This window comes from Lotus japonicus, chromosome 3 (genome assembly GCF_012489685.1).
Source record: "Lotus japonicus ecotype B-129 chromosome 3, LjGifu_v1.2".
NCBI classification, from domain to species: domain Eukaryota; kingdom Viridiplantae; phylum Streptophyta; class Magnoliopsida; order Fabales; family Fabaceae; genus Lotus; species Lotus japonicus.
The window spans coordinates 18,672,154-18,684,522 of NC_080043.1; the positions used below are offsets into that span (position 1 = coordinate 18,672,154).

The 12,369-nt window shown below is 35.6% G+C and overlaps 1 protein-coding gene across 2 annotated transcripts; it reads left to right on the forward strand.

Moving 5' to 3' along the window:
- The first annotated feature begins 1,572 nt into the window (after window positions 1-1,572).
- Window positions 1,573-9,952, forward strand: LOC130748860 (uncharacterized). 2 transcript variants are annotated; one of them, XM_057602104.1, is made up of 13 exons: window positions 1,573-1,871; window positions 1,966-2,061; window positions 3,447-3,530; window positions 4,411-4,485; window positions 4,660-4,740; window positions 5,234-5,373; window positions 5,766-6,002; window positions 6,475-6,649; window positions 6,827-6,910; window positions 7,763-7,940; window positions 8,412-8,554; window positions 9,046-9,258; window positions 9,380-9,952. In XM_057602104.1, exons 1-12 carry the CDS (start codon window positions 1,749-1,751, stop codon window positions 9,238-9,240), a joined length of 1,611 nt encoding a protein of 536 aa, XP_057458087.1. In that variant the 5' UTR covers window positions 1,573-1,748; the 3' UTR covers window positions 9,241-9,258; window positions 9,380-9,952. The 2 variants fall into 2 exon arrangements, with proteins under 2 accessions (XP_057458087.1, XP_057458086.1); XM_057602103.1 differs by having other exon boundaries at window positions 1,574-1,871; window positions 9,383-9,952.
- Window positions 9,953-12,369: the final 2,417 nt, after the last annotated feature.

Sequence of the window (12,369 nt, forward strand, 5' to 3'; positions counted from 1 at the left end):
TCGTTTGAAATTAATTTCCAAATAGCTCTTTGGACAACTGCTCTAACAGCTCTTTCTTACGGTCATTGAGATGCTCTTCCGAAGTTAGCCTTAGATACATACTAATTTTCTTAGCATTAGTCTTCTCTTTCATCGCATTAGTCTTCTCTTTAATCAATTCGTTAGTCTCTGCTTGCACCGATGCTATCTTGTCCAATCGTTCAAGCTCTTTCTCCTTGAATTGGATGTAAGAATCCCACTCTTTCTCCACCTCCTCGTAGGCATCTTCTCTAATTTTCTTTTTACTCTTTTTTTTAGCTGCCTCCCTACCCATTGGACGAGGAATTGATCCTATAGAGTTTGAGCCACTTGCATCACTGTCATGTGATCTTAGATCCACTACTTCTCGAGCCAGTATTTCCTCCTACCTGACTACAAAAACGTGGTTGATCACGGAGAGCGCGCCATTCTTCCATCAAAGTAAATTGACCAATCTTCCCACTTGCGAATAATTCCTGCGCTCTTGCGATAACATCATCCTCCGACCAACCGCTTCGTTGCTCACGCTTAGCGCTATCATAAGCGCCAATCCATTTACCCAATCTTGTGTTCATATAATTCCAACGGTTTCGGCAGGCAACCCAATCGCGCGGAGGATCGAATGAGCAATGCTCATTACAATACTCAGCAATATCTCTCCAAAATGTTTCTCCTTTCTGGTTTCTTCCAACAACACTGCTTGTTCCACAATTAATCCACCCACTAATTAGCACTAGATTTTGTGCAGTGTTCAATGCGGGTGAAGGGGCTTTTTTGCTCTTAGAAGTGACTTCATTGACTTCATTATCAGCTGACCCGCCACCAAGATTGACTTGTGTTGAAAATTCCGGAAATTCCGGTACAACAACACTCGGAAAAATTTCAGGAACCACTTGGATTTCGAGGACGTTGGTTGGAGATTTGAGGTGAGACTTGATAATAGTTTGGATTTTGAGGACGTTGGTTGAAGAATTGATGTGAGACTTGATAATTGGTGGAATTTTGAGGACGTTGGTAAGAAATTTGATTTGGATCTTCATAGTTGTTGTGATTTTGGTTGTAAAATGAGTTGTTTGAAGAATTCTGGGTGTTGAAATGGTGATTGTTGGGATCCATTTCAAAACAAATGCTAATAGATAGATAAATAAGATGGTGAGAGAGATAATAAGAGAGTGAAAAAACTTGGTTTTTTTTTCTGTGTTCAAATCAAACGAACCAAGTCTCTATTTATAGAGAAAAAAAATCATGAATTTTGGTATAAATTTTTTTTCCAGAAAATATTTTTTTTGATAAAATAATTGAGTTCAAAAGATAAGGGAAAACGAAATCCGAAGCCACCAATCAGAGGACGCCACGTGGCAGGGGAGGAGAAAAAACAGTTTCTCTCTCCTGAGACAAGGCGCGTCACGCGCCTTGTTTGCGCGTGTAGTGCACGCGCCTGTTTTGGCCTTTCAGAGGGCGCCACGTGGCGTCCCTCTCTCCTCTCAACAATCCTCAACAACCATTAAACTCTCTCAACAATTCTCAACATCATTTTCCAACAACCATTGTATATGGTCTCACAATGGAGAATCAACAACGAACTAACGAAGTACAGTATCACACTCTATCCAAATAAAGCTCGCAAAAATACAAAATAAGAAATGAAAACTCTACAGTGACTATCCATGATCAAATCCATATATCACAAGTCTATTGCGACGACTCTTCTCTTCCAGTGACTAGTGGCGATGGCTGAATTCAAGTATTCATGCCAGACCGTTTCCGAGACTCTGACATGGATCAACGACATCCTCGATTTTCTCAAACCTTACTCTTTCTTAATCAACGCTCACGTTGTCAATTTCTTCAAGGTTCTCCATTCTTCTCAAATTAATTTGCATTTGCTTCATTGTTCCTCAGAAAACTGATTCCTTTCCTTTCGAAATGGTTATGATTGAATTTCAGGACAGACTATGGGAGAATGTTAACGCGGAATGGATCGATTGCCTGCGCCGGGAACCTGTTCAAAATCTTCTCTTGATACCTTCTGGAGTTGTGCAGGTTACTTTGCTCTAACTGTCTTATTGGATTTCAATAGTTTAACTTCTTTGGAGTATGCAGTTAGTGTTTAGTTAGTCACTTTACTGTCATTTTAATCAGGCAGGCTTGTTAATAGCGCGCCATAGCGTAGAGCCCTGGGAGTTAACTGCTACTCCACTATTCACCGTCATTTGCCGCAATAGCGCTCGAAATAGCGTTTTTTGGGCTTGCTGCTACGATGCGCTATCCGCCATTAACAACCCTGATTTTAAAAGGATGAAATGTGAATTGATCAATGGGATATATGGGGCATTTGTTTTATATCCTTGCTTTTACTATCTTCTGAAGAGCTAGGGTTTTGTTGTATCGGTTTAGCGATCCCATGTGCTGCAAGAGCTAAATAAAAAGACTTTTTGATGGGATTTTGTGATTTCATAGTTGGAGTGGCAAAAAAGAGTGTAGGGGCTTGCATTTTTCATTGTCATACATGATGGCAGAAAATTTTCTGATTGGTTAGTGAGTGGGTGATGATGACCTTATGAAATGCTGGCACCATTTATATGACATTCTTGGACACAGTCGTACTTCACTATGGTGAACATGGGTTTTTGTTATTGTTGATTTGTTGTATGATTTCCCCCCTTAATGGTATGATCATCTCATGGGGTGTGCTTCCTTTTATCATTTGGCTTTTTGCAATCAGCCTTGCGAGGATTTTGTTCCAATTTACTTAATTGGATTATTACTTGTTATTTGTGTGTTCTGTGTTTTTTAGTTCTGAGAGTGGCTGTCATTTATTGTTAAACTGCTTAGTAGCTTGGACTTGTGTGTTTTGATGTAATCTCTTGCAATCTTTCAGTCAATCTAGGTTGTTTCTTGCAACTTTGAATTAGGTTTTGGTCCTGCCAAGGTGGGAAAAGGCTCCATTTTGGATGTCATAAATTGTTAAATTGCTTACTAGCTTGGTCTTGGTGTCTTTTGATGTAACCTCTTGCGTTCTTTCAGTCATTCTTGGTTGTTTCTTTCAACTTTGAAATAGGTTCTGGTCTTGCCAAGCTGGAAAAAAAAAGGCTCCATTTTGTTGTGCTTTTGTTGTTTCTTTTGGTGTATTTAAATTTTAAGCTGAAGTTCTTTACTTTGTCACTGATTGGGGACAGAATAATTTATTTGGCCTTTATGCTGTCAGTCGACCGTTATTTCTCAGGGTTTTCTTATTACCATATGAATCAGAATTCGAAGCATTTTCTATATTAAAGTTTTCCTCTTTAATCTTTATGTTTGTCCTATATCTCCGCTTTGCTTTTTTCAGACTTTGGGGATACCTTAATGTCTTCTTGTATATGCTTATGTTCTGATTTGTATATAACAATATATTTTCTCCTTACTTTTCAAAAACTTGGTTGCAGGATCAGTGGCCAGCTTCTCTGAAGGAGTTCATCCAAAAATTAAGGTCTATGGTATTTTCTCAAGAACAAGCAGATGTTAACATGGTACATAATCTTTGCCTAGTGAAATCTGTGCAAGATCTTGTTCACTGAAATTTAAATATTTAATGAATATTTAGCGTAGTTTATTGATAGTGAGATAAAAAAGGCTTTTTCTCAGAATTTTTGAAGAATATGAGAGAAATGAGACTCATTTCACTCTGAATGAATGGTGCAACGAATGGGATGTATAAATTCCTCTAAGAGATAAATGCAAACCTACATTTTAAAAAAATCAGTTAAGATAATTCCTTGCAGAAATAATGTGAGCTATTTCCTAATAGAGGAATTCCAATACACATGAATACATTTTCTGTTTCCAGTACACTATTTCCTAGGGTAATTAATTGAAGACAATCTCCCAACTTTTAAATTTGGTATGTTCTTTCTAATTTCCTGGGTGATACATTGTTTTTTTGGGTTCTATTACTCGGGCAATGGAATCCAACGATGACAGTTTAGGGTGTATACTGTATCTGACAGGGCATATTGTCCATTTATCTTGTCCATTGATCTAACTTGGAATAGCTTGCTCTGAATTTTCTTGCCCTTTCTTTTGGGCTAACAAAAACTTGATGACAACCAAATATTCTTAATCTTTCATTTGGTGGGATATATCAATCCCTGATATGCATGCAATCCTTCATGATATTAATCTCCTGATATTTTTCTTTGGTTAACTGATTTAATACGACTAGTGTTTGGCCTTTATTTTTGCTATATGGCAATTTATGCTAGTTCAAAAATAAATTAGAAGATTTTTTCTGAACTTGTGATTTGAAGACTCAATATACTTTTTGTTTTCAAGCTATATTTATCTGAAACTTCTTTTGAGAGGGTTTTGGATTGGACAGACTTGATTAATTTATATGTTTTGTACTTGCAGGCATTACCTGGCCTGCATATAACCTCGCTTAACAGTGTTCTTTCCCAGGGCATGAATGTAAAGAAAAAACATGAAGTGAGTTCTTCATTATGAAATTTTTGTAATTGCCTTCTTTATAAAATTACAACATGTCATCTTGGACCTGTTGTTTTAGACAAGAAAATTTTGAGCCCAAGATTTCAGTCTCTTTTGTATCAAGAAATTTATTGGTCTTCAATATCTCAAATAAAAACAATTTCATGTTTGCAGGTAGAAGTTCTTTCTGCTGTTGTGAATACAGTTGCAGAGAGTGTGAGAGCTCAGGGCATTGTTGATGTTGGTGCTGGTCAGGTATAGCTTCCTTTTCTTTTTGCTTAAAGGTCTTTAGGCATGCTGAGTATATTGCATAGTCTTTAGTAATTGTCTTCTTTTGATTCCTAAGGGTGTAGTGGTAGTTGCCTCGTTGTCCAAAATTAAGAACTTAATATTGGTTGGACATGAGCACAAGTTATGCGATCACTTAGAGGCTCCTTTACTTGATGCATTTACTTCTTTATTATTTGGATTTGATACCTAAGTGTCATAAATGAAAGTCTTTATGTTGACTGAGCAACAAACTTAATTTGGCATTTGGGTGCGCTTTACTGCTTTGTTGTTTCTTTTATGTCCATCAATGTAAGAGAGGAAATTTTACATATTGGTTAAGAAGTGAACATGAAGTTTTCCTTCATTAGTGAAAATGTTATGGTCTGAATTTACTTCTTTTTGTTTGCTTGATTCAAGTAATGTATTTTGTCTATTTTTATCTCTATATGTTAAGTATCATTTTATGCTATATTTTTAGGGTTATCTTGCACAAGTACTTGCCTTTCAATACCAGCATCCTGTCATTGCAATCGATGCATGTTCTCATCATGGGAGTGTTACCGATGCACGGGCAGGACGAATTAAAAAGCACTATGCATCAAAGATGGTAAAATCTGGGTATGTTCTTTAATCTTTATCTTAGGGATTAACGTGTTATCTTCTTAATGGCGTGTTTGGATTTCCATTCCCATGGCTTAAAAGTTCTTTGAATGGAAATCCATCTCTCACAGAAGATTGAAAAAAAGCTGGTTTTGGTCACTCGAAATAAAAAACACACAGATCATATAAGGCAAAAGTGAACATTGTGCAGGTTAGGAATTCCAAGCACACTATTTATTATTTAAAATAAAAACAATTAATGTAAGGATCTAATCGGTATTTGTTTCAAAGAATAATTGCAATTCAAATATCAAGGTATTCAGTAATTGTTCAAAGTTGACCTTATTGTGATTTTGATCTCTACAGTTTCTTATATGAGAATTCATATGCGTTCATTTAATTTGCTCTAGATCAGGTATGCAGAGTTTGAACGTTCCAAAGACAATCACATGTTGTGTGTTGTCCATTGACGCATTAAAAACCTTGGTTGAAACGTCTTTGCCAGGAGATGTTGAGCAATCTATGTTGAACGGGGAAAAACAAGAAGGTCAAGGAAAGCTACATTGGCCTAGTGTTGCAAACAAAAGACCTTCGACTGTTCTTGCTGGGCTTCATGCTTGTGGTGATCTTTCTGTGATTATGCTGAAGTGAGTTTCAGAATATGGTTGAGCCACTTCTTCTCTCATGTGCTTTTCAATTCATATATCAATTGTTTTTAATTTCTTTAAATCTGGTTGAGATTGTGCTGGGAGTCTGGGACATGTGTCCAAATAAGGTATAGGTATTACGCCTCAATCACTTAAAAAAATCAAAGGGTTGAGGCATATTCAACTCAGTTCTATGGTATTATGCCTCACCTAATAAATTTCTTTCGAAATGAACAAACAATTGACCAAGTTGAGAGCCGTGATTTGAAATCTTACATCTGTACAATTATAAATATGATGTCATAGTTAAAGGACATCTGATTCATGACATTGTTCCTTACTTCAAAGCATCATCTTTTCAGCGCAGTTAATTACACTACTAACTCTATTGGTGGTTTTTCAGTGTATGCTACTTTGTTATATATAGTCTACCTTCTATAGACTTGTAATTCTTATAATCCTTTTCTTTTAGGACTTTCTTAGACTGCAAAGATGTTAAAGCTATTGTTAGCATTGGTTGTTGTTACAATCTACTATCTGAAGAAAGCATTAGGGGTGGTGACTCTCAATGTGGATTTCCAATGAGTCATGCTTTAAGGTCCACTGGCTTATCACTTGGAAAAAGTGCACGCGATCTTGCTTGCCAGGTACATATTTTTGGGGTCCCTCCCCGCTCCCCACTGTACTAACTGGCATGCGAAAGGGAGGGTAATTTATTTTGATAATATATCAGCTATTTTATCCATCGAGTGTTCATTGTTCAGGTTTTAAGATTAAATTCTTGGGAGAGAAATTTACTGCATTATGTGCATTTATGTTGTTAGAGTGCAGAGAGATGGAGGAGCCTGGATATGCATGCTGCCATTCAGAACTTTGAATTGCATGCTTTTCGTGCTGCTTTTCAAATGGTACCGATTACCAAATTATATCTTAGTTTTATTGGATGATATTTGTAACTTCCTTTGTCTCCTTGTTATATTTTGCTTTTCTTTCCTGTCCTCCTTTACACAAGAAGATAAATTAATGGACCTCACACTCACACACACACACACGCATATATCATAGTTTCTATTTGGTTAGACATCAATGTTCCAGTTTGAACAATTGGATTCAATGAACTTTCATATCATAATTTGGCTTTTATGAATTAACACTCAGACACATACAACTATACAAACTTGCTGATAAGGGCTAAGCCATCTTGATAAAAGTGTTTATGTTTGTATCCCACGTCGTTCATTATTTTCATGTGAAAGAACATGTCTGTTCCATTTTATTTATAAATGGGGCTATCTTGTGACAAACTGACAATATATGGTTATCAACTTGGCAAATGGGAGAATAACAAATCATGAAAATGAAGTTTGATAACACAAGGAGAAAGAATGATAGTGTTATACTTATTGACCAGGCTAGCCCTGGCTACACTACACTTGTATTATGCTTAACACCATCCTGGTCAAGGAACAAATCTTTATTGATCTGTAGTACTGAACACTGAGCACTCCCCCTCTAAAAATTTGACAATTATTTTTCTTTTCTGTTAAAAGTTAACAAAAATTAAAATATGAAATAACAATCACACAAAAATTGGTGGCAAAAAATTTCGTTGGTCAATGGGCATTTTGTGTTATATTTGCAAAACTAGACCACCAGGCTTCTTTGATTTTAGAATAGACAAATACAAGGCACACATTACAAAAGATACTCATTTTACTATTGCTCTCTGCTCTAGTAATATATATTGTTTGCACCTGCAGGTTCTTTTTAAGTATTATCCGAAAATTGCGATGCGTACTCCTTCAATTGGGCGTAAAGGGAAGGCTTTGCGTAGGCGACACCAACAGAGATCTGCAGAGTCCCAGCTGCATCTTAAAGGAAATTCTTCTGATATCAGACAGAATTTCCCTCCTGTAGTGTCTGCCGAATCAGAAACAGGTATTGTAATTCCCTTTTCTGTTTATCTTCTTTCCAACACCCAAAAAAGTGTTGAAGCAATACTGTTAACCTCTTTAGTGCTAACTAATGGCTCTTTCAATGTCGTTTCTTCAATGGATATGCAGAGTGTGGCAATCTTTGCTTACATTATTAGTTTGTCACGATTGTCTTGTTCTTATATTTTTTTTCTTTCTCTTTAGGTGTGTACCTTTTGATTTGTACTTGTGTATCTCATATCGATTAATGTCCTATCCTTTAGCCCAAAAATGTTTGGTAAAACATTTCTGTAGCTACAAAAGCAGACTGAAAAGGTTGATAGATGTGATACCCAATAGGGTATTCTTATAAATAACTTTTGATCTGGTGCCAGGTGGTAGCATTTGAATTACCTTTGTCAATGTGTTACGCAAGGGACTTTCAGCTCTGCATCATTATTATGGACCTTACCTAATGATATTCTGTTTAATGAAGGTGTTGGGTGTAAAGGGACTAAATTTGATGACAAATTTTCACATTTTGAGAACTTCTGCCAATCTGGATTGTCTTCTCTTGGAATCGAACATTCACATGATATAAACCTTCAAGGCATATGGAAGGAAGCAGAACAATTTGCTGTATGTCATTTTCAATTTATTGTATTTTTTTTTGAACTAATGTCATTATAATGCTCGTAGGTCTTATTTTTACTTTGTCTAGGACATTAATTCCTGTGATTACTTGGTTGGAAATGCCTACCTGTTGATGAGAGACAACAATTGATTTTGAATAAATTGCCTAATTTAATGACTTATTTTTTACTTATTCTACATGTTATGCATCAGTATTAAGTTGTTGAAGCTTCAAATACAATGTTTTTTTGAAAATCAAGAATTCAACTTTCATGTGTTTGATGGGATGTAGCATTGTTAGATAGAGTGGCTGGATGCATCATTATATCTTCGGCCAGATTATGTCGGATGAGTTTTCTTCTTGAAACCAATATAATTTAGTCCAAAAAATCCCACCCAATAATACTTTATATTCAGCTTTTAAAAAGTAGCATATATTTATGCTGTATAGATGGAACTATCAAAGTACTTATTATTTGTGTGACAATTTTATACAGGACTTCATAGGACCGTATTGGTCTCTAAGAGCTGCTTTAGGGCCACTTTTGGAAACTCTTATTCTGCTGGATAGGTTACTGTTTCTTCAAGAGCAAGGTAGTGAGTTGGAAGCCAAGTTGGTGCCAATATTTGACCCAAGCATATCCCCAAGAAATGTGGCCATAATTGCAAAAAAGATTGACAATGATTTATGATCCTCCTGTTACTGAAAGGTAAATAGTTTGGCTGCTCGTGTCACTTTATGTGTATTTCTTTGTCATTAATCCCCTTGCTTAATCTCATCTCCTTTAGTATCCTCTTGTTTTATGACTCTATTGTTGCCTTTATCTATAGCAGGATACATCGCAGCGTTTCCTGTTTCTGAAAACGGGTGTGAAGCATCTACTTTTATGCATAAATGGTTCCGCATGAAAAGGATTGTTATGTCTCTCACATGTTGATACCTTATGTTATTAAATCTGCTAAACCATAATAAAGCACCGGTACTGCTTCTCCCCGCTTGGTTTGATGATCAGTTGATTCTCAAGTATCAAGATTCAAGATCATCTCTGTTGAAGAGAGTAAATTCAGATGGGACAAGGCCACATTGCTGCATCATTCAATCCTACTGCTTATGTCTCTTGTTGGAAAAATGGTGTTAGTAAGTGTTACAAATTAATCTTGGACAGGCTAGAAGAGTGCAAACTTCTAGTTGAATTTGAGTTCAGAAAACCATAACCGGTTCACACATGCTTCAAAGTTCAAACAGCTCGGTTTGGTTTTATTGAACTGTTTTTTGGGTCAGTTCGGTTCAACTTGCTTGAGAACCTGAAGCATGAACTGTCCTTAAGGCTTAAACAACGATATTAATTTTCCCAGGCATGATTTATGTTGGGTACAAAAGTAACAGCAGATTTTGCAATTTCATTATTTTGTTTTTTTCCTACACGTATGCCATTTAATCTTTACTTCAATCAACAAGAATTTCAAACTAATAAAAAGATAAGCACTATTGGACATATAAACATCAGCAATATAAAAGTTATCTCCTCGATTTCTCTATAATTCTTAGACCTATCATTGTCTAAGTGGTCCTGAGACGATTGATTCAATAACCAACCTCCATTTAGCAAAAACAATGAATCTAAAAACTATACCCTTTCAAATCACTAATGTTTTATTTTAAATTTCTCTCTTTGTCGTTAGTGTTTTTTTTCTGATTCATGACCCCAAACCAAAGTAATGAGAACAAAGATTTTTCCCGAAAAAAACTCATTTTCAGAAAAAGCAAGAGTGATACCAAAAAGAAGGCTTTGGAAGATATGGTTACAAAGACTATGGTAACTTATGTTGTGCTTAGGAACTATTCTCACATTTACTTCAGTTTGGTATTGGAAGTCCTCTCATTTGCCACCTTGATGTGAGAGATTACTTATGAAGCTCCATTTTTCAGTCTGAGAGATTACTTGTGCTGTTTTAAGTCTTTGTTTGAAGGCAAACATTATTAGAAGTATTTCTAAAAAAAATTGTACAGTAGTTAAACCCTTAAAGATAGATTGTCTTTCACTAAAAGTAACATTACTTGCAGTATTCTGGTATGATCATATATTGGTCAATAAATAGTTCAGACACTTTCTACGAATTCTCTAATGATGTGCTGTTATTTATCATGTTCTGTTATTTTCACTCTTATCTAAATTTGCAGCACGCTTCCATAGCTTGTTTGTTGATATCAGAAATATTATATGTAGAGTAGTTTTACATGGAGAAATAATCTCTTCCAACCTCATTTTCACCTCTCACCTAGAGAGATATAGGAATATAAGAGAGAGAATTTAGAGATATGATGGTTGATAAAAATATGAAAAGAAGAGATAATGAGGGTGAGAGTATCAAAATACAAACAAGCCCTAACTCTTAGAAATGAACTAACTTATCAAACTTCAAAGAAAAATTCTTTACCCAAACATGAGAAAGTTTGAATGAGATATTTCAAGACTAAGTGGAACTATCAACAATTTTGTCATGTAATAATAATGATGAGATTATATGACTGCATAATGCTTATAAGACGTGGCCAAGTAGATTAGTACATTCTGCATATTCAAGATTGGGTTGGCTCTATGCCACGGGGTATATTCCCCTTAAACTGGATCTCTTAATCTGATTTGATAGTTGATAGTTAAAGTGAACAAATCCACAATTGGCTATTATAATTACTAAATATATCCTTTACAAAGTCTTAAGAATCCTAATGAATATTTGACTCATCAGTTTATGTTTTTTCATTCCACCAAGTAGTTGTCTTCATCACTTCTTTAACAACGATGCTGCAATAGACAGTCAAATTTGTTTGTGTTCGCGTGTTCATTAACTCGCGTAGTAGAATTTTAAATTGAGATTGCAATTATTGCGGAATTGTAGACAAATGCAAATTGATGTGACAGTAATCGCGGTCGTGATGCAGTTGCGAGAAGTCTAAATTCATTTACGTTGCGCCCTGCACGCTAGTTCTTCTTAATATTGATGTTTTAAGTTCTACAAACAAATTAGAAAATATTAATAACATATAATACCCGTTTTGGTTTATTGTGTGATACTCTGTCAAAAGCCGTATTTGCTAAGTTGATAAGGGATGATAACCTTTTACTTTGTCCAAAATGGTTGTAATGTTGGAAAGGCAGTTGAAGACTTAGAGTAAGAAAGCAGTGTGTTTTGTCGACATTGCACAACTCTAGCTAATTTTGATGAACTGAATCTTTGTTGCCTTTTGAATGAGTTTGGCTTTTGTTACACATGTCAATGCGATAAGGCATGCCCATGTGTTCTTTTGAAAGAAATTTGTCGTTTACGGCTTGTGGTAGTTCTCGCTTGAATTTTGATGGTGATGTACCAAGCAAAATGACATGAAAGGTTGCAATCAACAAAAAGAAGAAGGACTAAAACTAGAGTTTGGATGAGAAGCACATCTTGGTGAGAACACTATATAGAAAGGCTCCTTAGTGGTTTTCAGATAGGCACTACATCATTCTCATGAATTTGGTCAAAATTTCATCGTTTAAGTTTGAATGGAACTACAGAAAGTAACCGTATTTGCATGATGCAGACAATCTTGGGTTTAGAGCTGCATTAAGTGCATTGGACTGTTCAAAATTCATGGGAAATCACTCAAAGATTGGTTTTGGACACTTCACCATTTAATAAAATATTCTGTCTTATTCTTATTCAGTGTCCTATTTTCTTGTCCACGAACAAATTTTTGCTATGTAAATTAAAAAAGTTCGGCATATGATCGCGCAAGAGGCTTTAGACAATTTATCTTATTGTCAAAATCGTTAAGATGC

Excerpts from the sequence above, each read along its gene's own strand:
- LOC130748860 (XM_057602104.1), top strand. The coding sequence starts at position 1,749 with ATGGCTGAATTCAAGTATTCATGCCAGACCGTTTCCGAGACTCTGACA. Across the intron at positions 2,062-3,446 it reads TACCTTCTGGAGTTGTGCAG|GATCAGTGGCCAGCTTCTCT; the intron begins GTTACTTTGCTC and ends ACTTGGTTGCAG. Across the intron at positions 8,555-9,045 it reads AGGAAGCAGAACAATTTGCT|GACTTCATAGGACCGTATTG; the intron begins GTATGTCATTTT and ends AATTTTATACAG.